General features: G+C 39.6%; 1 protein-coding gene and 1 long non-coding RNA gene across 2 annotated transcripts; one reads left to right on the top strand and one right to left on the bottom strand.

Annotated features, from left to right (window-relative positions):
* Window positions 1-6,045: 6,045 nt before the first annotated feature.
* Window positions 6,046-9,308, bottom strand: RPL34 (ribosomal protein L34). Its single transcript, XM_025873694.2, has 4 exons — window positions 9,199-9,308; window positions 9,018-9,117; window positions 8,614-8,717; window positions 6,046-6,184 (listed from the first exon to the last, which is right to left on the bottom strand). Exons 1-4 carry the CDS (start codon window positions 9,261-9,263, stop codon window positions 6,100-6,102), a joined length of 354 nt encoding a protein of 117 aa, XP_025729479.1. The 5' UTR covers window positions 9,264-9,308; the 3' UTR covers window positions 6,046-6,099.
* Window positions 9,309-10,524: 1,216 nt separating this feature from the next.
* LOC141372642 (uncharacterized) lies at window positions 10,525-26,160 on the top strand. The gene is made up of 4 exons (XR_012378004.1): window positions 10,525-10,967; window positions 11,929-12,014; window positions 18,788-18,870; window positions 26,062-26,160. It is a non-coding gene; the product is annotated as an uncharacterized lncRNA (long non-coding RNA).
* The last annotated feature ends 1,533 nt before the right edge of the window (window positions 26,161-27,693 follow it).

The following is a 27,693-nucleotide window of genomic DNA, read 5'->3' as shown; positions in this document are numbered from 1 at the left end:
AGCTGCAATTAGATGGCAGCTGTAGCTGGAAGCAGGGGCCATCTAAGGAGGGGAGGGTCCACAAACTACAACCCGTGGGCCCAATCTGTCCCAACATGTTTTTGTAAATAAAGCTCTACTGGAACACAGCCATGAGCATTCACTCAGGTACTGTCTAGGGCTGCTTCTGCACTATCAGTAGAGTTGAATAGTTTCATCAAAGACCATACAGCTTACAAAGCCTTTGTATGACTTATATTAAGATGCAGCAAACATCTGAATTTTCTTTAAGGCCATTTGTTCCTTAGGAATGTCAAGCTGTAAGCCTACTCCAAACCCGAGAGAGAAAAAGAGAGCAAACATACAACGTGAGCAAGTGAAGCCCTCAGGCTATTTGCACAGGCCAAGGAATACAGAAGCTGAATGATTAGGGGAATTCAGTCAATAATTCTAATCCCTTTCCTCCTTAATAGTAGGTTGATGCCTCAGTTATCTAGGGGATTGCATAATTTAAATATCCTCCAATGCAGAGGAGAGTGTCTTTGCTCCTAACTAAACAGTTTAGGAACGCTTTTTCCTAAAAGGGAAGCTTTTCCTAAAAAAGCTAAAAACAGTTTAGGAAAGCTTTTTCCATTGGTTTCCCTTAGGAAGGAAAGGAGGCACACATCTCTTGGCTCTGGGGCCACGTGGGTGGACTAAAAGCTATAGAGTAGCATGGATGTTCCCTCTTAGTGATTAGCAATTTGTTCTCACATATCAGATTCATTCAGCTGCAAATATTGAGTGAATTGGGTTGCATGAATTGCTTCTATTTTTTATACAATCTCTTTCTTAAGGCATCTGCACATGTTGGTTCTTATGTGTGGAATGTTCTCTTTACTTGTCACCCAGCTACAATCTACTTATCCTTGCCACGATATTAAACATCACCTCCTCAGAAAAGCCTACTTTACCATCCTGGGAGGGTTCTTTCTTGCCATTTCACGACGTAGTTTCTCTTTATGATTCTTATCCCAAAGTGTGAGGTTAAAAACGTATTTGTTCCTCATCTAACATGGTACCCCATGTGCCACGAGAGCAGGGCAGAGTCTGTGTTGTTGACTATTGTATTACCATTTACCCAAAAGCACAATTTCTGTAACACAGTCGTCTCTAATAAATATTTGCTGAGTGAACGAATGAAAGCTAAAGCAAATTTTAAGACTATAAATGTAGTGGCAAAAATATTTATATAATCCTTCAAATTAACCAGGAACATTTAAGATTTACTCAAAATTACTTAACAGCTAGTATTTTGGAAACCAGAACGCATCTTTTGATCCGGAATTATTGTGGGTCTTATCCTTTAGAAAGGAAATTCATGAAGACTGTCTTAAATTTTCTACTCCTTGTTTAGAATACAGTGTTTATCTCACCTAGTTCTCGTTGTTTAAAAGAGATGAAACTTGCACCTTTGCAAGGTTTTTGTTTTCCTCTACATTCACAGAACCGGATTCAATAAATGCTTTTTGTATTTTACAAAATCAAATTCCAGAATATTCAGAATCAAAGCATTAATAAGCATTTATTACAATTTTAAAGTGTAAATCATTATCAAATATGTACCAGATATATGTAGAGCTCCTGAAACCAACAGCATCATATTTAAGTTGTGATGATAGACTGTAACTTGAGTAATAGCCAGTTGCTTGCTGGTAATATCTTTTTTAAGATTTTATTTATTTGATAGAGAGAGAGTGCGCACAAGCAGGCAGAATGGCAGTCAGAGGGAGTGGGAGAAGCAGGCTCCCCATTGAGCAGAGAGCCAGACATGGGGCTCGATCCCAGGACCCCGAGATCATGACCTGAGCTGAAGACAGACAATTACCCAAGTGAGCCACCCAGGTGCCCCGGCTTGCTGGTAATGTTTAACATCCAACTCCCAAGGAGGGAAAAGAATTTTTGTAGCATTTGCTGATTTCCCAGGTGTAAATACTCCCACTATGCCAATTTCAAAGTATCTACCTGACATCAACGAACACAGAGCTGGGAAGAGATGCACACAATTGGCTCTCAGCCTGAGTGAGCTGGCTCCACATACCACTGGTTCTATTGGTAATACCTAATAATTATAAACTCTTACTCCTATAAACTCTTACTAAGTAATCCACCTCAGAGAAAAACCTTAATATTCAGCCCTGCTTCAAAATCTTACTCCATAAGAATTGTATATGATTTTAATTGGTGTGATAAGAAATACAGTTTATAGTTAAAGCTAGACATTGTCCTATCAGAATTCTGGGAACCCAAGCTCCAAATCATTAAGGCAAAAATTTTAAGTATGTTATTACACTGCTGAAAATAAACTTAATTTACTTATTTAAACATATGGAGATTTCCTGCTTTTAAGGGTGGAAGACCCCCTCCCCCATTCTTCTAATAGAATTTAAAAGCAATTCAATGGAAGGAGAAATACTAGACTTTAAAAAAGCCACTGACTACATTCGCATGTCTTTTTAGGAAACTGTCAAGAATACTTAAGTCACAGACACACACAGAACTGGATTCAATAAAAGCTTCATTTTGCTTTTTACAAAATAAAAACGCAAAACAGTGCAGAATTCATTTTGGTCACTTGGGCAGAGTTGGCAAATATTCATACCCATCTATGTTCTTGATCTACACACTACAGGACGAATTCTGCACTGCTGTGAGTGCTGGGGTGGGAGAAGGAAGCTGGACTGCACAGTGCAAAGGGGAGAGGTTCGGAGAGGCATAAGCCAAGGGCAGCTTAAGTATGGCCTGTGGGAGAGGCCTAAGCAAAGGGCAGCTGAGGAAGTGTGCCCTGTGGGGGGTACCGGGGTGGCTCAGTCGTTAAGTGTCTGCCTTTGGCTCAGGTCACGATCCCAGGGTCCTGGGATCGAGCCCCCGCATCAGGCTCCCTAACCGGCGGGAGGCCTGCTTCTCCCTCTCCCACTCTTCCTGCTTGTGTTCCCTCTCTCGCTGTCAAAAAAAAAAAAAAAAAAAGGGTGGCCTGTGGTCAAGAACTTCAGTGGCTAAACACAGGTGAAGAAATGTGTCACCAATTAGTCACATCTCATACCGTTAATGTTATGGACATCAGCATGTCTGTGTCCCCCTCAAAATTCCTACTCTAATCCCCAATGTGATGGTGTAAGTAGCAGGGGGCCTTTGGGAGATAATTAAATCTTGAGGGTCAAGTCCTCATAATGGCATCAGCACCCTTGTAAGAGACACAAGAGAGCTTGCTTCTCTCTCCATCACGTGAGGATACAAGGAGACAGCCCTCTGTTAACCAGTAAGAGGACCCTCACTAAGAACTGAATCTGAATCTACCAGCACCTTGATCTTAGCCCTATCGGTCTCTATAACGGAGATATGTTTGTAGTTTAAGTCCCTCAGTCTGTGGTAATTAGTTACAGCAGCCTGAGCAGACTAAGACACTTAGGAAGCAATACTGTAACCCCAGGAACTAAACTTTATTTATGTACCATACTTCAGTGCCAGCTTATGAATTTAAAAACAATCAGCATACGTGAAATGATCAAATATGTAAGAATGCTCACAAATATTAAAAAGAGAGAGAAACTGGAAATAACCTGAATGTTCAAAAGAAGTCAATCATGGCACATAGATTTGATGGCAGATGCAGCCACTAAAATATTTCTCCATTAAGTGGGTTGAAAATTTATATAGTATGCCTCCAACTTTGATTTAAAAATCTTTCCTATGCCTAGAAAACAAAATGAGAAAACATCAAACTGTTAAATGATAACCTGAATACTGAAATGATTTTTTTCATTCTATTTTTCCATACTTTTCAAATTGTCTGCAGACGTTTTATAAAAGTGAGAATGTTCCGAATTTTAAAAAGGCTAAACCATTTAACAAATTCTTTGAAAAATAACTTTAATGCTTTAGCTTTCCCAAATTTCTCAGTCCACTCATTCTGCTGAAGTTTAGTAGTACTCACCAGGTAGTCTGTGTTCAGGTAAGCTGTCCTATGGCACCCTGTGTGGTAGAGGGAAGCACCCGGATGCTGGGCTGGCAAATGGGAGGCTGTGCCCTCCACAGCCAGGATTCAACAATTACATCTCAAACCTTTCAAAAACTAGTCTACAGAGCAAATAACTGAATTAAATGTTAAGGCATTGTTTTTGAATGTTATTTTTAAAAAAGTACTCATTTTCATTCTTATACCGAACACACCACAGGATCACCACTTGTCCCTGCAGTATAGGTCAACCTAAGTCATGGTGAAATGAGAGGTTAATCTACTTCAGAATTCCATTTTTCGTTATGTCATTAGAAATCTTATTTTATATTGTGATTAAACAATTAGGGTACAACAGCATCACAGAAGGTAACTCTTACCTGGTTGCTTAACAAGCCTTAGGATTGGCAGGTTTTTGGGGACGCCTCATGGATCTCAATTTTGTCTGAGGCCATGCTGACAATAGGAGCCTCAGCTATCATCTCTTGTGTTTATGGGGAGTGAGTCGATTTCAACCACTAAGTATGTCATTGGCAAAAATCCTAAAAACAGATGGCTCTGGGTACTATTATAAAACCTGTGTGCCTCAGTTTCCTTATTTGTAACCTGGGGATAACATAGGCATCACAGGATTGTTAAAGGGACTCAGATGTGAAGTACTTTGAAGTGTCAAGCACGTGGCAAACCCAGTGTTAGAAATTCTTTACTGCCTGAGTTCCTCTGCCAGCTTAGCCACTTACTAGTTCCAGGACACCTTTCCTCTTCTGCAAAAATGTTTAAAAATTGTGCCTATCAGTAAGTTAGCTTTTTCCTTCCTAAAAGGGCAGTCATTTATAAGAGGAAAACACTCCTCTGCCTGAGACATCTAAGTTACATTACACCAGTAACAGGAACATCTAGATTGAGGAAAAGGGTCAAAATACACAAAATTCTCTTTTGACGTCTAGATTTCTTGGCTTGTGCAAATAGCCTGGGGGCTTTGCTCTCCACCCTCCCTTGAAATTAAAAATAAGCTTGACATGATCTGAAAAAATGGTCTTGGAAGGCAATTCAAATGAACTTATTTATGCAGAATATTAGAAAGTGCTTGGTACATTCTAGACCTATCCTTACTATCTTTACATAACTTTTGTATTATGAGTTGTTAGAAACAATATTACATAGCTCTCAAGAATATAACTAAGGTCTGCTATCTTAATTTTCTGAACTGAATATAAATTCAATGTCAAAAAAGAATCTGAATTTCATTAGACCCATGACATGAAGTTTTGTATACAAGAGTTCATTATTTGCTGAATGTGAAGTTCTGAGTTCTCCAAAATAGACCATTTTGAACTGAAGTGAACCAAGGAAATGGAAGGTTTTTTTTTTTTTTAAAGATTTTATTTATTTATTCATGAGAGACGGGGGGGGGAGAGAGAGAGAGAGAGAGAGAGAGAGAGAAGCAGAGGGAGAAGCAGGCTCCCAAGGAGCAGGGAGCCTGATGCGGGACTCGATCCCAGGACCTCGGGATCATGACCTGAGCCGAAGGCAGATGCTTAACCATCTGAGCCACCCAGGCGCCCGGAAATGAAGGTTTAAATGAGATGGTGTAAAAAAGATTCCATTTCAAGTAACTTATTGAACACTGTAATTTCTGTCCTATCAACGTTGGTGAAGGAGATTCTACGGAAATGATTCAGTAGAATTAAAAGAAACTTCCAGGGGTGCCTGGGTGGCTCAGTTGGTTAAACGTATGCCTTCGGCTCAGGTCATGATCCCAGTGGGATCGAGTCCCGCATCAGGCTCTCTGATCAGTGCGGTGCCTGCTTCTCCCTCTCCCGGTCTGCCACCCTGCCTACTTGTGATCTGACAAATAAACAAAATCTTAAAAAAAAAACAAACAAAACCACATCCAGGTATTTTAAGGGCCACTCTTCTCAAACCATCCCAAGTCTTCCAGAGGGGCCATCAAAAAATTCTACCCATCACACTGACCTCCAATTCCTGTCGTTCAGAAAGAGTAATCACCTAAAAATCATGGAATCCCCAAACACCATAGAAACGGGTATACTAACAAATTACAACAGCAATAACAGATCAAGCCTTCTGATTTTTTTTTTATTACTCAAAAAAGCTTCATTTTTTTATTTAGCTTTCTGACTCTGTGCTTGGGCCTTCAACACTTTCACAACGATTTTCTGCTCCTCGATAAGAAAAGCACGCTTGATCCTAGAAAGAAAAATATTAAATGAATACTTAAAAGTAAATGAAACCCCCAAGTACAGACTAAACACTTAGGAGCTGAAATTAGATGGCTAGACTCGTTTAGCTGAAGGTCTCCTTCCTACGCTGGCATTTAAAGCAGGAGAATCCCTCAATTCTATGTAATTGCACCTGCCCTCTTCTTGTGAGTCATGAAGGAATTATGTGTGCGGAACCAAAATGGTGGGTTGATTAAAAGCTATTAGCAAGAGGCACTTTCTCAAGTGTAAAGATTCTACAGTCTGATTGTCTGGAGCCAACTCTGCTACTTAACAGCTATGTGATCTTGGGCAAGTTAACTTCTCCGTTGTAAGGTACAGCAGTTAAGTTCATACCCATTTCAAAAGACTTTATGAAGATTGAACTTGGAAGGAGTTGCAATTTCTGTACTTGGAACCTCCATTTAGAGAGGAAGTACATTTTATTAATCACTATTATTACAGTGCATAGGACCTGACAAAGAGCAGGTATTCACTACCATTTGTTAAAAGCAAAGTTACCTCCACAGAGAAAGCAAATTCCCACAAAAACCTGTCCCACTTATGCTCTTTATTGGTCCCCTGGTTACCTAATTATATTAAAAGCAGCCTAAAATCCCTGGGATTTTGGACTCCTTCAAATATCCCCAATGTTAATTACATTATAGAAACACAACTGATGCCACTCTCACTTAAAAATTCCCTAAACTTTACTGAGACCAGACTCCTCTGAGTCACAGCTAATACTAACCTATAGACTACCAGTAGATCTACACCCAAATCTCTAAGAGCTAGGGCCTGTAAATCATATTTTTAATAAATGTGCCCATGATGATGTTTAGCAAGTCTGGGAACAAGGGGTAAAAAACCAAACACCTTTTGCTTAAAACTAATTCATGACCCTCCCATCTCCAATGCACCTTTTCAATCTCATTTCTCATTCCTCTGCATTCTTTGCCTACAATGCCCTTTCAACCTTGGGCCAACATTTACCTATCATTCAGGTACCACCTCAAATACCATTCCCAGAGTTCCAGGTACCTGGAAGTAATTTCTCCTCTAAACTCCAATCATAGTTCAGTTTTCTTGTATTTCATGGAAGTTACATTTACCTTGTATTTGAATTACTGTAACATGCCTTACCATCCCCTTACAAATTAACTCCCGAAAGGCAGAGTGAACTTGCAAGTTTGGTGCCAGATTTGGTTTAGAAACTTAGCTCAACCACTTTATAGAACTAGCTGAATAAATTGGAGGCAACCCACTTTCTGAACCAGTTCCTTAACTTGTAAAGACCAACCACCTCACAAATCCTTCCACCAAGTCTTTGGAGGCAATTCATGTTTATAAAATCAATGAGATTAAAAGCAAGGGTCTCAATAAAACCTAGAATAAATCCCAGTGCTGCCCCTTACTGACTATGAGAATTTAAACAAGCCTTGGTTTCGGGGTGCCTGGGTGGCTCAGTCGTTAAGCGTCTGCTTTAGGCTCAGGTCATGATCCCAGGGTCCTGGGATCGAGCCCCGCATCGGGCTCCCTGCTCCGTGGGAAGCCTGCTTCTCCCTCTCCCACTCCCCCTGCTTGTGTTCCCTCTCTCGCTGTGTCTCTGTCAAATAAATAAATAAAATCTTAAAAAAAAAAAAAAAAAGCCTTGGTTTCTTCACAAAAAATTGAATAGAAACCCCTCCCTGATGGACCTGTGACAATGTTCATCATTAAAACGCCCAGTAAATGTTACCATCACAAACGCCACTGTTTCCACTCCTACCTAGGCCACTACCAATTCTTTCACATACCCAAGTCCCGTCCTCTACCTGGAACATGCTCATCTCCTATGACCCTCCCCACCCAGCCTTTAGGTCTTAATGCAGGTGCCATTGCCTCAGCCTTCCCAAGCACTCACCTTTTGTTGAAAGAATGTGGTTACTATCCATCCTGCTGCAGTTTTAGTTTCTGGCCCACCAAAGGTCTCCCGCCCCTGCTCGAAACCCACCAATCCCTCCATGTTTAAGGATCAAGCTAAAAATCTGTCTTGTAAGGGCCTTCAGGATCTGTGACTTCCACCTCTCTTGTCTATCACCTCCTACAACACTCTGCTCCAGCCACACTAGAATTACATGTATTTTGTTCCCACTTTTAAGACCTTCCGCTCTCCATCTACCCATGTGACAACTTAATGGTTTCTTACCTGCCTCCCCACAAAACCAAGGTCATTTTAATTTCTACATCTAGCATAAGGATGCCCCCAAATCCTAAGTGAATTAATTTGAACCAGCATCATTTATTCGTTTGTACAGCACCAATTATCCCTAGTCTAGGAAGGATTCTAAAATATGCAACTTTAATTTAAATTTCACCAGTCTTCTATGATTAGCATGCAATGGAACAGACACATGCATTTCAGAACATTATATTTACCTGTCACGAACACACTTAGCACACATGGAACCACCATAGGCCCTGCTGACGTGTTTTTTCGTTTTGGACAACCTCATAAGGACTTTAGGTCTCACAGCACGAACCTGCAAAGTCAATGTTGACATTATTTTGTGATGCTTTAACAGAAACTGTCCCGGATTCGACATGTGACAAGTATAAACACTAAACCAGGTCAGAACAGGAAATGATATACTGATTTATCTGAAAGGCATTTCACTGTATCTGTCACACAGGCTTTAAAAGTCTATGTTCTTGACAGACTTGGATCATGGATGCTTGAGCACTTCTCAGCCTTCCCAGTGGTGACCTCGCCTTCACTCATTCCCTTACCAAAATATTAATGCTCACTAGTTCCTGTTATTCAGAGCAGAGGGATCACTTACTCCTCGAAGTCGGCCTGGGCACACGCCACATGCAGATTTTGGTGCTTTCCCAACCTTCTTGGTATAAAGGTAAACGATTCTATTACCAGGGGTTCGGGACCTAGGAAGTCAGATAATAGGGAAAAGCTCAGCATTCTGCAGAGTAAACAACAATACGTATTTAAATTTTAGAAATACTTACAGCCTAGTTTTGTTAGAGGCTGTATTATAGGACAGCCTACGACGGTAGGTCAAACGCTGGACCATTCTGAATGCCTAAATTAAGAATGGAATAAAACTGCATTGTAGAAATAGTTCAAACCTCACAACAAAACAGCATCACATAATATATACATTCCATATACATATTCTTATATGCAATAATCCTTAAAGTACCTTACGAAAAGAATTCCATACTTTCACTTTTATTTAAAAGTGACCGGTAGGAATTGCTAGGAGGCCCATGTCTGTTTTCCTGATAGTAATCAATGACGGTACTTCGTTAAAATTTGCCAAACTTATTCCTCAGTAAGTCTGATTCTGTTTGGTGGTGTCCAGAAAAATGCTACTAAGTTTAGAAGTTTTTAAAGGAAAATCGCACCTGAACACAGAAGTTGAATCCTCACTTATGCCATCTCCTGGAATATACTGCACAAGGGGCTAGCTAGCCTCCTTGTCTCTAAAATATTTTTTTACTGAGTTCACACGGCTCTCATTGAGATTAAATGACATAAGCTAACCCGCTCAACCTACTGCAGTGCCTGTCACACAAAAGATGCTCAGGAATCAGTGTCTCGCTCTAAAGTAGCCTGTGGAACAAGTCAAGCGCCAAATAATACTTATTTTGGCATCAAAGTGTCTTTGAATTATGGCATCTGGGTTTTTTTTTTCTCATTTGCCAACTGGAAATACTACTACTGAATGAGGTCACTTAGCAAATCGGCTATGCAAGTACGCACCAGAACCGTTTTTCAGTTAACCACTCAAAATAACATGAAAACGTAAACAAAGACTTGAATCCTTTTTTTAATCCCAAACTTCGTAATCACTTCATCACATGAGATATAAAATAACCTGCATTTGTTGTTATAAGCTCCTTGCTAACATTACACTAAAACATAACTGTCAAGACACCAAAAGGGACACCGAAAGCCAATGCGAGAGATCCAAACAGCCACCATTCCGTAAACAACCCCAAGACCAAGACAGAATACCCCCTATTAACATTTTATCTTCCTTGGTATTGGCCTTGGAAATGAAAATATTTTGAAATAACGACCCGAACATGCTGGTCGTCCGCCCTCCCGAAGCCTGAACACATGTACAGGCTCGATGATAAAACGTGAGCCTAAGATATGAAAATGTTCTACGACTTCGCAGAGTCTCAACCAGCCGGACCACACTCGTGGGCCCCCAAACGCAACTTAGGAAGGCGGCAAAGCCCCGAGCGGTAAGCTCCGGCTACTCCCGGCTCCGGAGGGGAGGTCCGGATCGATGGCTGTCTGAAGCTAAAAAGCCGAGGACCTGCTCACCACCAGCTCTCCTCCTGAACCTTTTATCCCCACGCCAGTTCAAAAGGCTGAGGCTAAGAGATCCTGGCTCCCCCAGCTTCCCGGATGGCAGCCGATTGTAGAGGGAGTAGCAATAGGGAAAAGGAAAGAGCAGCCATACCTACTGACGCCGTCCCCGGAAGAGAGAAAAGGAAGCACTTGCAAGTTTAAAGGTTAACTATGATTGCGTCGGACGGGAAGTTACGCCAGAACTAGCACCGCCTTGTAGTACGGATGCCGCTTAGCTCCCCTCCATGGGCGGGAGATGCATAGCGCCGCCATGTTGTACGGCAACTGGCGTGCGGTCCGTGCCTGGGGGCCTGGATGCGCGTCAGCAATCCCCGATAGCGCCGCGTAAAGCTCTTTTGGGAATCGCTGTAGAAACAAATGCAGATGACAAAGGGAGCTGCAAAGGGCCGAGGTGGGACAAAATCAACTTTTTTCGTTCTGAGGGGCGCTAGGACACATTTAGCCTAAAGAGCACCAGCTTTGTTGTTAGTCGTGGGTTTAGATCCCAATTCAGACACTTGTAAATTAGGTGACCTTTGAGGAGTTACTCTCTTTAACTTTCCCTTCTTTTTTCTTGTCTTTCATTCAAAGCACAAGGTTAACAAATTGGATTAAAATCCAGTATCTGCTAATTATTAGCTGTGTTACTTTGAGCAAGTCTTTAAATGAGTTATGCCACGATCAAAGGCACAATAAAATTAAAGCACTTAGCACAGATCTTGTCCAAAGCAAGTGCTCGATAAATGGTGGCTAATCTTATGATTATGTACAGAGCTTCACATAGGTAATAAAGTTTGAGCTGTGCCTGAAAAATGAGGAGGAAGGGGGGACAAAAGCCCCTCTAAAATAGCACGTAAAAGTTTACATTAAGTGCCTATGTATATATATATTTTTTGAGACAAGAGTCCTTAGCTTTCATTATATTGTCTAGAAGGTTCATGACCTCCAAAAAAGTAAAGAGCACTTTGTCTGGGCCTTAAGGAAAAAATGCTAAAAAGGGCCTTTCAATTTTTATCTTAGGCTCCTTGCAAACACACTGAGAGAGAGTTGCATGCTGGAGTATTGGGGGATGCCCTTAAAAAATACACCCACTCCTAAGGAAGTGAGGAAGGTAGGAGCACGGGATCTACAATGAGGCCTCAGCTGTTCCAATAAAGAGCTCTTCACAGTTGTCCCAAACGGGCGAGGGAGCCAGGCCTTTGTGCTCCCATGTCAGTCAGTCCTGAGCCTGCATGCCCTCTGACCAGGGGTGACGCAGTTTTTTGAAGCTGAGAGCAATGTCTAGTGAGGGAAGCAGCAGCGAACCTGCTGCATTGGTCCAGAAGTGGGAATTTGAGTAGAGCATCCTACTATCCATTCAAGTTCCCTTCCAGGTTTCCCAGCCTGACTGTTGAGATGAGAAAGCAGGCAAGTGACTGAAGGCAGATGCCCTGTTCATATTAGAGATCTGTCCTGGATGGTGAGTCTTGTTAATTACGTCATTCCTCACATCTTTGTCACCACACCAGATGGAAGGCTCTAGTTATATCCTGCCCTTTGCTGACTCTCAAATAGCTGCTTCTCCCCTGACCTAGTCCTGAGTTACTTCCTCCCTTCCAGTCGTTCACTTTTTGTCCTTCTGGAATCCCTTTTGTCTCTATACCAGGCATTGGACACAGTCACATGTGGTTTTTGAATGAGTGAACAAATGAGTGCATTTACTTGGAATATATATTCTCTCTCTAGAGAGACTGGGCTGGACAGATGAGTATGGCAACAGGAGATGGGAAACCTGACCCCACTGTAGTACTGTTCACTTATCTTTCCACGCCCCCCTGTACCCCAAGAGAAAAAAGAACAGTGGTCTCACTGCCATAGTTTTCCCTCATCACACTTAACCCAGTTCTATAAGGTGACTTCTCTTGTCTTTCAATCTGTATTTGCATTTTTCTCAATCAGTCTTGTCAGAGATGTGGACATCTTATTAGATGTTTCCAAGAACCTCATTTGTTTTTATTAATCTTTCTCTCAGTTCCCCATTCATTGACTTCTGTGTACTCTAACTAAACATTCCATAAACTTTTGTGAGATTGAAATAAGATGAACTTACCTCACACTTTTTTTCTGGCTCCGACTAGGAAACTTTGAGGTTTAAAATTCATTTATTTGAGAGATTTTCCATAAAAGTTATTAATCTCAGTGTGGTCAAATGTATCTTTACTGAGTGTGTGCTTTTGTGTCTTGTTTCAAAAATGCTTTTCTAGGGTGCCTGGGTGGCTCAGTCGTTAAGCGTCTGCCTTTGGCTCAGGTCATGATCCCAGGGTCCTGGGATCGAGCCCCGCATTGGGGGCTCCCTGCTCCGCGGGAAGCCTGCTTCTCCCTCTCCCCCTCCCCCTGCTTGTGTTCCCTCTCTCGCTGTGTTTCTCTCTGTCAAATAAATAAATAAAATCTTTTAAAAAAAATGCTTTTCTACTCAAAGGTCTGTAAGATAATCACCTATATTTTCTAGCGGTTTAAAGTCTTGTTATTGACTCATTTAGAGTTGATTTTTGTGTATAGAGTGAGTTAGGGATACAATTTTCTTTCTTTCCATTATGTATAATCTTTTTTTCCAACTTCACTTATTGAATACCCCCTTCCCCCCAATCTGATATCTTAGCTGTGTTGTATGCCAAAGTTCCATACCTGTGTGGGTCTGTTTCTGGCTCTTTAGTTTATTCCACTGGTCACTTTGTCTTTTCTTTATTAGTTCCACACGCCCTAAATTCTTTAGTAAATCCTAACTGCTAGAAGTGCAAATATGCACTACCTTTTCTTCTTTTTTGGAAAGAAAATTCTTGACCTTTTCTCTCTCCCAGATACATTTTAGAGTCAGCTACTCTGAGTTTTGTTTGCATTTGCATTGAATCTGTGGGTCAATTAGAGGAGAATTAACGTTTTTATGATACGAAGTTTTCATAAATATGAATATAACATCTCTCAACGTATATTTAAGTCCTCTTTTTTTAAAAAAGATTTTTTTTTTTATTTATTTGAGAGAGAGAGAGAGCAGGGGAAGGGGCAGAGAAAAAGGGAGAGAGAGTCTTAAGCAGAGGCCGTGCTGAGCGCGGAGCCTGACGCAGGGCTTGATCTCAGGACCCTGAGATCCTGACCTGAGCTAAACCAAGTGTTGGATGCTTAATCGCCTGCGCCACCCAGGCACCCCTCTTTAAGTCCTCTTTAGTATCCCTTAATAAAGTTTTATAATTTTTCTATAGAGATTTGCATGCTTTTTGTTAGATTAATTTCTAGGTTAATTAAAAGTTGACATTTTCTGATTCTGTTGTCTTTTAAAGTATGTATTCTAGTTTTTTGTTGCTGGTATATAGAAATGCGATTGCTTGTATATTAATTTTTCTTTCAGCCATCTTGATAAATTCTATTATTTCTAGTAATTTGTATGAAGATTCTTTTGGATTTTCTAAGATTTGTTTGAAGCAGTAATTTTAAATCTTTGCACATACAATACATATATAATTTGATAAATTTTCACAAACTGAACACACCTAGGTCAAGACACAATATTATCAGTACTCCAAATGGCCTCTCTGCATACTCCCATTTGTTTCCCCTCTTCCAAGGGTAACCACTATTCTGACTTCTACCCCATAGATAAGTTTTGCCAATTTTTGTTCTTTATATAAATGACCAATATTCTTTGTAGCTGGCTTCTTCTATTCAGTCTTATGTTTATAATATTCATCTACATATTTTTAAAATTCTCACTGCTATATAGAATTCCACTGAGCAAACATATTACTATTCTTCTGTTGAAGGGCATACGGTGGTTTCCAAATTCGGGTTATGAACAATACTGCTACTGTAGTACATGTATTTTGGTGAAGATAATGTATACATTTCAGTTGGGCATAAACCTAGAAGTGGAATTTGTGGGTCATAGAGTATGTATGGTAGGCAGAAGGCTAAGAATTCTAGGATGGCCCCAGTGACTTCTGTCGCATGGTGATAGTCTCAAAATTATGTTATATTACCTGGCAAAAGGGATTTTGAAGATATAATTAAGGTTACTAATCAGTTGACCACAAATGAAGCCAAAATTAGAATTGGGCTGAAGGAACATGATGCAGGACATCAGCAGCTTCTGCTGTGCTGAATAAGAATTCAAGGTTGGTGGTTTTTTTCCTTTTGGTACTTTGAAAATAACAGTCTGTTGTTTTTTGGTTTTCGTGGTCTGTTGAGAAATCAAATTCTTATTTTTTCTTCTTTAAAAGGAATTTGTCTTTTTTTTCTGTGCTATCTTTGGGAACACTTTCTCTTTAGGTTTGGTTTCCATTAGTTTTACTATGATGTGCTTAGGCAAGCTTTTCTTAATTCTGTGAGGTTTGTAGGGTCTTTTATATCTGTATCTTGATATCTTTCATGAATTTTAAGTAATTCTCAGCCATTATCTATTCAAATATTGCTTTTGCTCCATTCTCTTTCCTTCTGGGACTCTAGCTCCACACTGTATTCCTATCATTGTATCTCTAGGTCTCTCTTCTAGTTATTAGTTGCAATATAACAGATCACCTCAAACGTAGTGGTATAAAATAAAAACCATTTTATTACGCTCATGGTTTCCATTATGCTCAAGGTCTGGTCACTAATTCCAGCGTGGGGGAGGGCAGGTGGGAGAGGTTTCCCTACACCACCAAGCAAGTCTCTGACACCAGCCAGATGTCCTACAATTCAACTCAATTCCGAGAGTGTCTACCTGGAGATAGCATCAGATCCCACAGGTCAAGGGCTCAGTTCCACAAACTGCCTTTCACTTCAGATGCCACTCATGAGTCCAGGTTGTTACCTGTTTTTCTGACCAACTGGCTCTAAAGCAGAGGTTCCCACGACTCCCTCCTTGGGTTTGCTAGAGTGGCTCACAGGCCTCAGGAAATCCATTTTCTCACTGGATTACCAATTTATTGCAAAAGATCTTAAAGGGTACAAATCAGCAACCAGATGAAGACATACATAGGGTGAGGCCCCCCAAAAAGGATCTTTTGTTCCCATGGAGTTTTAGGCCTGGCACAGTGGCACATGGCAGTGGTTCCCCCACCAATTCTGTAATCGCATGGTTGGTTCTTCAGGCAGCCAGCCCCTAGCTTTTGGTGAGGCCCAAAAGTCACCACGTTAACAGAACAAAAGACTTTATAGCCCTTATCACTTAGGAAATTCTAAGAGTTTTAGGAGCCATGTGTCAGAATAAGACCAAATATATATTTCCCATTTTATTTTATTTTATTTTATTAAGATTTATTTATTTATTTGAGAGAGAGAGAGAAGAAAGTAGGAGGAGCAAAGGGAGAGGAAAAGGGAGAGAATCTCAAGCAGACTCCCCGCTGAGCACAGAGCCCAACGCTGGGCTTGATCTCACCGCCCTGAGATCATGACCCCAGCTGAGATCAAGAGTCAGAGGTTGAATTAACTGAGCCACCCAGGTGTCCCTATATTTCCTTTTTAAAATCATAATATCACACACCAAAGATTCAAAGGCAGTGGATTTATAGCCTCACCTCTTGATGGATAGAATATCAGTAATTTTAGGATTGTATTTTATTTATTTATTTTTAAAAGATTTTATTTATTTATTTGAGAGAGAGAGAGAGAGAGAAAGAGAGCACAAGCGGGGGGGGGCAGGGAGAGGGAGAAGCAGACTTCCCGCTGAGCAGGGAGTCTGACACAGGGCTCCAACCCATGACCTGAGCTGAAGGCAGACACTTAACTGACAGAGCCACCCAGGCACCCCTTTAGGATTATATCTTAAAACTACCACAGTTTTTCACCCTCTCTTTAGTATTTACTATTGTTTTGTTTTTCAGTGCTTCATTCTGCTTTCTTTTGACCTGTCTTCTACTTCATTCTCTGTTCAGTATATTTAATGCACTATTAAACGCATTGAATGACTTTTTAATTTCAGTTATTGCATTTTCAGTTCTAATCTTTCCATTTGTTTCTCTTTTTATGCTTCCCATTATATGCTAATTTTTCAATCCTGACTTCTATTACCTTGAGTGCTTGAGTATATTCAGCATAATTATTTTAGTGTTTTATGATTGATAACTCCATTATCTGAATTCCCCACAGATGTCTTTCTTTTGTGATATTTCTCTTGGCTTTTGTTATCTTGTCTTCTCATGTGCCTGATTGCTTTTTATAGATTTCAAGATTTTTTTTTTTTTTAAAGATTTTTTATTTATTTACTTGAGAGAGAGAGAGAGAGAGCAGGGTCAGAGGGAGAAGCAGACTCCCCGCTGAACAGGGAGTCCGATGTGGGACTCGATCCCGGGACTCCAGGACCATGACCTGAGCCGAAGGCAGTCGCCCAACCAACTGAGCCACCCAGGCGCCCAGATTTCAAGATATTTTATATAAAATACTAAAAATAATTTAAAATTTTGCGTATCAACTCACATGCAAATTTTAGAATCAACTCGTTTGGCTCCAATAAAAATTTGGTTGGCATTTTTATTGTTCTATATTTATATATTAACTTGTGGGGAATTGACCTCTTTATGATGTTGAGTCATTGTATCACGGGATGATTCTGTTTATTCATCTCTATTTTTAAAGTTTTATTCATATAGGTTTTATACTTTTCTTATTAAGTTTATATATAGGTGTTTTTTAACTGTTTTCTTGCTAATGTAAATGGCTTCGTCTTTTTCATTACTCCATTTAATTGTTTTCTTTTTATTGAAGGCTGTGAATTTTTATTAATTTATCCTGCTATCTTACTAAATTCTCCTATGATTGGTATTTAATTTTTTATTAATTTTTGGGTGGTTTCCAGGTATATTATCCAGGTATATTCCCTCTTCCTTTCTAGTTCTTATGCCTCTTGTCCAGTTCCATTGGCTGATCCTTCAAATGCAGTATTAAATAGTAGTGTAGATAATGGGCATTTCTCTTTTTGTCCTGACATTAGCAAGAAAGTACCTACTAAGTTTTGTGTTAAGAAAATAGCCATCAATTTTTATTTGTGTTTTTTTTTAACCATGTCAAGAATGGGTTTTGAATTTGTTAATTTCCTTCTCAGTATCTGTTAAGATACTATTAAGTATTAAGATCTATTAAGAATCATTCAGCTGATAATTTAAATATTCTCCTCAGATCAATTAATATAGTCAATAATATTTGGGCAGTGGGAGAAAGGTGGGGGACCTTTTCTAATTTTCACAAAGGCATCATGGTGTTCCTGTTTCATTGGCTATTTCTCTGCCTGGAATGCTCTTCCCCCAGATATCTACATGGCTTACTCTCACTTTCTCTGCTTCTTTACTCAAGGTCCCTTTTTCAGTGAGGCCTATTCTAACTCTCCCATTTAAATTGCTCATTTCTGTCCTTCATTGCCCTCCCCCAACCCCCACCCCCACCACCACCCTGTACTGTTTTTCTGGTTTTTCTGCACTACTCACATTCTAACATACTATACATACATACATACGTGTGTGTGTGTGCAATGTTTTTGTTTTTTTAACTTTATTTTTTTATTTTTTTTTTTAAGATTTTATTTATTATTTAACAGAGAGAGAGAGAGAGAGAGACAGCAAGAGAGGGAACACAAGCAGGGGGAGTGGGAGAGGAAGAAGCAGTCTTCCCGCGGAGCAGGGAGCCCGATGCGGGGCTCGATCCCAGGACCCTGGGATCATGACCTGAGCCGAAGGCAGTCGCTTAACCAACTGAGCCACCCAGGCACCCCTGTAATGTTTATTATACTTTGTCTGCCTCCATTAGAAGTATGCTGCATGAGTAGGGACATTTTGTCCTTTTAAAAACTTTTTTTGATGGATATATTTTCAATACCTAGAGCGGTACCTGGAGCATAGTAAGCACTCAAAAATATTTCTTTTTAATGAATGAATGAGATTGGAGTCAATCAAAGAATGGTGAGAAGGAGCATTTGGACTTGAGCTTCCTATTCAAGAAGAGCTTGAACTTAAGAATTTCAACATTATTTCTAGATGAGGTTATAGAGGTAGTCATTGAGATACATGACAGAAATAGAAAGACTTTCATTGTAGAACTTGTACACACACTTTGTCCCATTATTGGGTGTCACACATTGTAGAGCTCCATGAATTAGTGCATTTTATTAATCCTGTGATTATTTGTGAATAGCTGAATTGTATCACAGTGCATTTTGTGTATTAAAAGTTTTAACTGGTTCAGTGTAAACATTTCAAATATGTCGTAGTTTTGGTAATCTTGCTTTGGCAGGTCTTCATTATTAAATTTATACCTATCTTCCTCGACTTACGATGGGTTACATCCCAGTGAACTCATCGTATGCTGAAGATATGGTAAGTTGGAAATGCCTTTAATACACCTAACAATACATGAACATCCCAGCTTAGGCTAGCCTAACTTAAATGTGCTCAGAGCACTCATATTAGCCTATGGTTAAGCAAAACCATCTAACACAAAGCCTATTTTTTCATAAAGTGTTGAATATCTCCTGTAATTGATTGAATACTGTACTGGAAGTGAAAACCAGAGCGGTTGCCTGGGTACAGAATGGTCATATTTGCGTCAGGGGTTCACCCTCATGATGGTGCAGCCCACCGGGAGCTGCGGCTGCTGCTCCTGCCCAGCATCATGACAGAGTACCCTACTGTGGATCGCCAACCTGGGAAAAGAGCCAAATTCAAAATTCGACGATGGTTTCTAGTGAATGTGTATCGCTTTTGCACCATTGTCAAGGAGAACCATTGTCAGTTGGGGATGTTCTGTACTGGGAACCGCAAGAGAAGTAGCAGAATGGTCTGAGCTTTCCTGGATCTCTGACAGGCCCTGCCAGGGACCCATGGCTCCCCTTACCCTGGAGTTCTGTGTCTTCTGCCTTCTATCCTGCCCTTGTGCTAATTGCGTCACCTGCATCTTTAATGGCCTTGCCATTTGAGCTCTCATTTAGAGATGATTTTTGCTACAAAGAGTTAAAATATCAGAGCATTTTAACCACTCTAAAGTTTAGAAATAGGAATTTGAGACAAATTAGATTTTTCTAATAGAAATGTTCTGAGCCTAATGCCCTAAAGGGGAGTAAGGAAACCAATTAACTTTAATTTAAATAATCATGTCTTAAGTAGCAAATGAACCAAGTTCTATTGTTAAAGAACAACTGTATTAAATCCCTGAAAGGTTAGCTTCAAAATGGCATTAATGCAGTGGTTTCATGTCTTACTAATGAAGTAAGTTTCCGTTGGTCACTGTAACTTCTGTTTGTTGTCTTACTGGGCATTGTTACTGAGAGGAGAAGGGGGAAATTCAGAGCAAGGATAGAATAATTGTGTGAAATTGCCAGTGATGTTCTTCTTGGTAGTAACTTTTTTTTTTTTTAAGTGACAAAGAGAAAAGCTAATAATTTTATTCCTGGGAAAAAAATAGTATAAGAAAATGTGAGAAAAGCTTGTTTTCTTACTCTAAAACTTAGGTATATGGCATATGACTATCTGTTTGTAGTTGTTATTTAAAAATAATGTATTTATGATGACTGAGATCACTGTTTATAACTACAAGGACTGAGTTTCAGCCAATATTTGTAAATATTAAGGCAACCATCAACGATGTATTAATAAGGTATTATTATGCTAAAATCTGGCATTGGGCTAATGTTGAAGATGCATTTTTTCAAAGATTTATTTATTTGGGGGGGCAGAGAGAGAGGGAAAGGGGCAGAGGGAGAGGAAGAGAGAGTCTTAAGCAAACCTCCCGCTGAGCACGGAGCCCAACTGCAGGGCTCAATCTCACAACCCTGACATCACGACCTGAGCTGAAACCAAGAGTTGGACGCTTGGCCTAGCCAACTGCACCACCCAGGCACCCCTGAAGATGCATTTTGGATGAGCTTATGTAATTGAGTAGAAAGAACATGAGTTTGGCAGACAGACAGAATAAAGCTAGATCATGGAAGTCTTTAAATGCTATGCTCCAAGGCTTGAAACTTTATTCTTATGCTTTCTCTGCGTCATCCTCTTCATGCGCTGCCTTTGTGACCTTAGGAAAGCAGGTTAACCTCGCTGAGACTCTCTCTTTACCTATAATATGGGGATAATAAGCCTATGTAATGGGTTATTACATAGCAGAATTAACAGAGGTAAAGCATGTGACTGAGGCTGGCTCACAGTGGGATAAATAATAAATGGCGACCTTAGGATTGTTGCCTAGAAATGAAACGCTGCTTTCTGCTCTCCTTTATTAACCAGTTTTGCGTATCACGCATCAGTATCCCAGCTGGTGCTCTACTAATGTTTGCTGTGTTCTTGGGGGAGACTTTTAATTTTCCTGGTGCTATTTTGTGGAAGAAGTCTAAAGAAGCCACTCCAGAATTTTACCAAAATGGAAAATGGCATGGCTTGACAGAAAAGGGCAGAAGCCTTTAAAGAGTTGGTACACAAAAACCTTGATTTTCCTGGAGCTACTTTTTTTCTTCAAAACAGCCACTGCCTTGGCTGGCAACATGACCTGTGCCTTGATCCAATTATTTATGCAAATCAAGACTTTTTTTCCCCCCCTGTGAAGGACTTGGTGAAATGATGCTATAGAAAAATCCAGTGCATTTCCATCATTGCAATACTATTTTGTAGCAAGAGGAAAAGGATTTGGCAGAATGCTCCTCCACCTCCACACAGAGAGTACATAATATCATGTTTGTGTTGAAACTTTTTCTTCCAAAATGTCATAACCCCATACGAAAGAGAATTAAAATCCTGTTATTTTAATTTACATCTAGCCACAAGATAAGTAAAGTTATCATTGAAATTCTAATTAAATGGGATGATTGACTAAGGTAGCACATCAAAGAAGAGAAGTGAATATGATAAGTCGGAGACTTATTAATTAGTCTGCGTGGAAGAAATTCCAGGGATGTCAAGCTGAGCCTGCTGCAAGCAGAAAAAAAGCAGACAAGAAAACGTTCATTTCTTTGAAGTTAGGAACTGAGATAGTGATGGAGGTAATTGTGTCTGACTGGATCCAGTAATGAAGAGCGGTAAATCAGACCTCAGAATCGAAGGAAAGATTCAAGTAACGAATGTGGCTGCCCCCCCCGCTGCGAAGAAACAGAATGCAGAACACACTAATTGACCCAGCCTATTTCCCAGTAGTTCTCTGTTATTATTTATTAATTTTTAATTTCTGAATTATTTACGTCCTGGGAAATTATTCTTGACAGCCTGTTAGGTGTGCCAGAGTTAATGGAGGATGAAAGGACTGGTACCCAGAATTAGCAGGGCTGTAGTCACAGGCTGCTGGATTTAATGATTTGGGAAAGAAAAATTGATTTCACACAGCGTGTCACTTTATACTACTTTAGAGATACACCAGCTATTTGATTAATTGAGGAATAACCAATTCAAAGTATATTTGAAGTGTAAATGAGTCACACTGCTCAGCTGTTTATTTTTCCCTCTTTCTGAGAGATCTGAATTTTCTTGAAGCCGATGATTAAAAGCAGATGAAGACACACTCACATGCTTTGAATGCACACCTGTTTGATTCGTATTAAACTCAGAAGGGAAGAGAACCCTGATCGAGGAGAGAAGATATTTTCACTTTTCTTCTTCTTTCTAATCTCTTCATGTGATTTCTTTACTCCAGCATGTGGCATAGGATTAGTTGCAATCTGCATTCCTTAAGAACAAGGCTTGAGAAAATGTCCCTTGTTTTATGGCCTGTGAGCAATGAGCACAATCAGAAAGAAGCAGTGCTTGCCAATGAACAGAAGGAACAAATAGAAGAAAAATGTGTTAAAACAATGACTTTAATGAACAAAGGGAAGAAGATTAATCTATTAGGAAAATGAGTGAGGCAGAAATACGCCATCACCATCTAGCCTAAAAGTTCTGCATCATTTATGGCTTCTCCCTTTCTGGCCAACCTCATTAGCCTTGTTGGGTCTACTTCTGACATCTTTGTTCATCTCTCTTTGGCCGAGTCCTCTAACTGGTCTCCTTAAGTCAAATCTTCCTCCTCCACTATAATCTATGCCAGTGCTTCTCAACGTTGAATGTGCAAACAGACCACTTGGGGACCCTTGCTTCTCTGTAGGTTTAGATTCTGTGGGTCTGGGACACGAGCTGAGATTTGGAATTTCTAATAGGCTCCCAAGTGAAACTCATGCTGCTGGCCCTAGATCAGGACTTTGAGTAGCAGGGTCCTATCTACAAAACTCTGATGAACTCGCGTTCTTTAAAACACTGCTTTTAACCACATAACTCTCTGATTCAGAAACCTGAAATGATTTCCAGTACCTTCGATTAAATACAGATTCCTAGCCTGGCATTCATGACCTTCCTAGTATGATCACAACCTGTCCTCCTGGATATAGCCTACATTTCCCAGCGTTCTGCTTTTGTTTGTGCTACTTCGTCTTTCTGAATGCTTTTATCTTTGGAAATTCTGCCAGTCCCTTGAGGCATATTTCTAATATCTCCTTATACTTTCTAATATCTCTGATGTTAAGTCTTCTAACCTCCCCCCAACAAGACACGAGTTCTCCTTCAAATTCTTTTTCATACTTTCGTCTTACTTCTTTCTTGCTTCTTTCTTACTTCTTTCTATGTGGTATCTCCAATCTTATTGGTATTTAATGTACTTATTTCTCCCTCTGCACACACCAGATGGTGAGTTATATTAGGGTGGGGACTGTACTTTATCTTTGTATCCTTCCCAAGTGAAGGTGCAGAGCACAGAATGTGTATCTAACAAATATTTAGTTAAACTTAACTATGCAAAAAGTTTCCCTCCATGGTCATTCCTATACTTCCAAACTTGTAGCATCTCTGGAATTCTTTAAAATAGCCCACGAATTATGATTTTTTTTCTACATTACTCTCTCATCCATCCACTTAACTGTTTACTCATAAGCATTTGAATGTTCTCATTGTGCCAGGTGCAGTGGCAGGGGCTGCAAATATAGAAGTGAAACCACAGTCCTTGCCCCTTAAGATGCCCTCCCCCAACACATACCACATTTTTACATCCTGCTTCACCACTTTTGTCTTTCCTAACTCCAACTCCAAAATATAACCTTAGATTTAAGCTATATTTATTCACCTTAATTTTTTTTTAAGAAGCAAAACTCTCCTTGATAATTCTTGTAGCTGTTATAGGTCCAAGCATCATTACCTGAGAATATGGACTGCCTTGAATCCTGAGGAACTTCCTGCTCTTTTTTCTTTTTTTTAATTTCATTTTTTTTAAAGATTTTATTTATTTATTTCAGACAGAGAGAGAGAGCAGGAGCGATGGGGAGGGGGAGGGGGAGAGGGAGCAGGGACTCCTCACTGAGCAGGGAGCCCAATGCGGGGCTCAGTCTGAGGACCCTGGGATCATGACCTGAGCCGAAGGCAGACACTTAACTGACTGAGCCACCCAGGTGCCCCCTTCCTCCTCTATCTTGACTTTGTATATATTCATTCTCCTCTCCAAAGGATTTAAAGATCCTTAAAGCCTTGGCCGTTCAACCACAATTCCTACTCTACTTGCCCCATACCCGTTTTTCAGCATTGTACTAGTTCTCAAATGATTGCTTCCTCCTGTCCTAGACTCCTTAAGGGTGAGGCTCCACACTGTATTTAACAAACTTAACTCCAGTACCAAAATTGTTCTCAAGTTATTTTCCCTTCCTTTCTTCTCTTTTTCTCTTTCCCTCTTTGTGTATCTCATACCCTTACCCTACTGTACTTTCCATCCTTAACCCCTATACCCTAGAGAATCCAGAGGGAAAAAAACATTTTCAGAATCTCCTAATTTTATATCTACTAGAAAGATTCAGACAAAAATAAACCACAACAAGCAATTGTGTCATAAAATGTATGACAGGAAAATGTCCAAGGGTCTAACTACAAATAAAATAGAGACAAAGGAAATTGTACTGTGCTTCTTTAGTGGCAAGTAACAGAAGACAACTCTTGCTAACAAGCAAAATGAGAAAGGATTCAAGGGTTGCTCAGAGAATAGAAGATAGAATTCAATAAAGTTAAATTTAGGTGAGCAAGAATGCCACCCAGTAAGAAACTGATTCCTTAGTGCCCATGCTGGGAGAACCTGCTTGTGTCTAGATCTTAACCTCTCTCCTAAGAATTGACTCATAGGTAGAGTTACCCAAAGAAGGAAAAGGATTGGAGCTGACCCATTCCCCTTAGGAAGACTTGTTATGGATTCCTGTATCCCCAGAGCTGTTTGGCTTCCAGTTCTTCTTGAATCCTGGCTATTCGGCTTTTTCTTCAATTGATTTTTATCACTGGTAGCCAAAAAACTAAGTGATAAAAGAGACAGTGACAATAGCGAGGGCTCAGTAGAAGTTCGCTCATCAACCACATGGTGTAGCAGAAGTGAATTTTATACAATCTACCGGGTGAACTCCCTAGTCTCTCAGTACACAAGGATTTTACCTTAATGCCTCTACTCAAGGTTTCCCATCAGCCTAGGATGTCCCTCTCCTTACTGCCCTTCTCACTTGCTCAATGCCTACTCTTTTCTTATTTTTTAACATTAATATCACCTATAGAAGAGAACCAAGTTAGTCTAAGTTTTATTATGAAAAAACTCCATGTACATCAAAATGAAAAGAATTCTACAATGAAACTCACCAACGTTCTGCTGGAATTCACTAACCGTTAACATTTTGCTCTATTTGCTCTAGATATTTTCAAAGTAAATTTGACATCATGACACTTCCCTGCCAAACATTTACCATGCAACCCCTAAGAATAACGATATACTCCTACATAACACAATTCCACTGTTATGCCTCAGAAAATTAATAGTAATTCCATGTTGAATTCATCCAATTGTTTCAAGAAAGTCATATATATATTTTAAACCAAGATCGAATCAAGTTGTTCACTCATTGCATTTGGTTGTTAGGTTTCTTTAGTCAGTTTTCATATAGAGCAGTGCACTATCCTTTTTATCATGATGTTGCCTTTTTGAGAGCTGCAGGTCAGTTGTCTTGTACAATGTCTCACATTTTGGATTTGTCTGATTATTTTTCTCATGCTGTCATTTAACTAGCTCCTCTAGCTCCTATACTTTTGGTAAACTGAAAGTTAGATGTAGAGGTTTGATTAGATAAATGCTAAACCTTTTTAGCAAGACTACTTAGGAGATGTGTACTTCTCATTGCATCATATCAGGGGTCACTGTTAGTGTTGCTAAGTTTGATCACTTGGTTAAGGTATGGCCCCAAGATCACTCCATTTTCTTTCTTTCTTTTTTTTCCTAAAGATTTTATTTATTTGACAGAGAGAGATACAGTGAGAGAGGGAACACAAGCAAGGGGAGTGGGAGAGGGAGAAGCACACTCCTGGCTGAGCAGGGAGCCCGATGTGGGGCTCAATCCCAGGACCCTAGGATCATGACCCAAGCCGAAGGCCAGATGCCAGCCCCCTATTATGTATTAATTGTCCCTTATTTTGTTAATAATATCTATATTGTACTACTTTTATTTTGTATTGTGGTAATAGTTTTGACATATGTTTTTCTCCTAGATGATGATATCCTTGAGGGGAAGATTGATATTTTATTCATTTTGTCATCTTTAAGTTTATTCAGAGGAAAGAAGCAAGGTATAAATGTATAAATAAAATGCATTTCATTTATATTTGGAACTCTAATGTCCAACATATAGAAGATTCTTTATAAGGAATGATTGAGCCCTGGCTGCTCCATCCCTCAGAGTGGTCTATCAGTGAATGAAAGAATTTTGAATTTATTCATTTGTCATGAATTGTTTTCACTGACTTTGGAACCACAGTTTCAAACAGCTGGTAGCTCCACATCAAACAGTGGGATCTGGAGGGATACCCCTAAAGATCCATGGCCCTTCATTGCTGATCAAGCCCCTACACAAGTCTTATATCGAGAGGGTTATTTTCCTGGGGTCTGGGTTAAAAGTAGTTCAAATATTATCCAACATATTCAGCTCATGAGACTAGATAACTGTCTAAAGGAAAAGGCAGATTTTTACTCTATAACAGTTCCAGAAGACTCATTAAGAACAACCTCCTTAAGAAAAGGCAGTCAAAGGAAGTTCCAGTGGTAGTATATATTAACATTACTTAAAAAGTCAAAACCTATAGCTAAGATGAAGCAAAGGGAAACCATGGAAAGTCTTTGTTGGGATGTTTATAGCTGATATCAACATAGGAATAAGGAACAGTTTGAAGTTCTAGTTATTAAGGAATATTACAAAGCAAAAAACATTATGTTCTGGTGTAGAAACAGACCAATGGAGCCGATTGCAGAGTTCAGAAGTACATCTTCGTGTATACAGGAATATGATATTTGATAAATGTGGTGCCACAAAAAATGGAAAAGGATGCCTTGTTTGGTATTTGGTATTAGGAAAACTGCCTCATCAGCTGGAGAAGAAGCTGGACTTTTGACTTAAACCATACAAAGATGAATTCTTTCTTTTTTTTTTTTTAAGATTTTATTTATTTATTTGACAGAGAGACAGAGAGAGAGGGAACACAAGCAGGGGGAGTGGGAGAGGGAGAAGCAGGCTTCCTACTGAGCAGGGAGCCCGAGGCAGGGCTCGATCCCAGGACTCTGGGTCCATGACCTGAGCCGAAGGCAGACGCTTAACCGACCGAGCCACCCAGGCATCCCCAGAGGTGAATTCTGGATGAATTAAAAACCCAACAGAAAAGTTGAAAATACAGAGTAAAAGAAAATGAAGAATATCTCTGTGACGTTTATTCAACCATGAAAACACAAGTAATAAATGAAAAATGGATGATTTAACTACATCAATATTAAGACTTTTTTTCTTGTTCAATGAAGGATACCTAAAACAAAGTTAATAGGAAGAGAATAGTTGCAGCATCAAAAGCAAACAAGAGATTAATATCTAGGTCATTGCTGTCCACTAAAAACATAATGGGAGCCATATGTGTAACTTAAAATATTCTAGTAATCACATTTAAAAATAAAAAGAAGTGAAATTAATTTTAATAGTTTATTTTACCAATTAACCCAAAATATTGGCATCTCAATATGTAATCCAAAAAGAAAATTATTAATGAGATATTTTTAGATTTTTCTATACTAAGTACTTGAAATCGTGTGTGCTCTATACTTACAAGACATCTCAATCTAGACAATAAATTTTCATTGGA

This window comes from Callorhinus ursinus, unplaced genomic scaffold (genome assembly GCF_003265705.2).
Source record: "Callorhinus ursinus isolate GAN/ISIS: 27379988/994484 unplaced genomic scaffold, GSC_fseal_2.0 scaffold4, whole genome shotgun sequence".
Classification (NCBI taxonomy): Eukaryota; Metazoa; Chordata; class Mammalia; order Carnivora; family Otariidae; genus Callorhinus; species Callorhinus ursinus.
The sequence above is the reverse complement of the archived record's forward strand: the minus strand, read 5'-3'. Positions and strand labels throughout refer to the sequence as shown.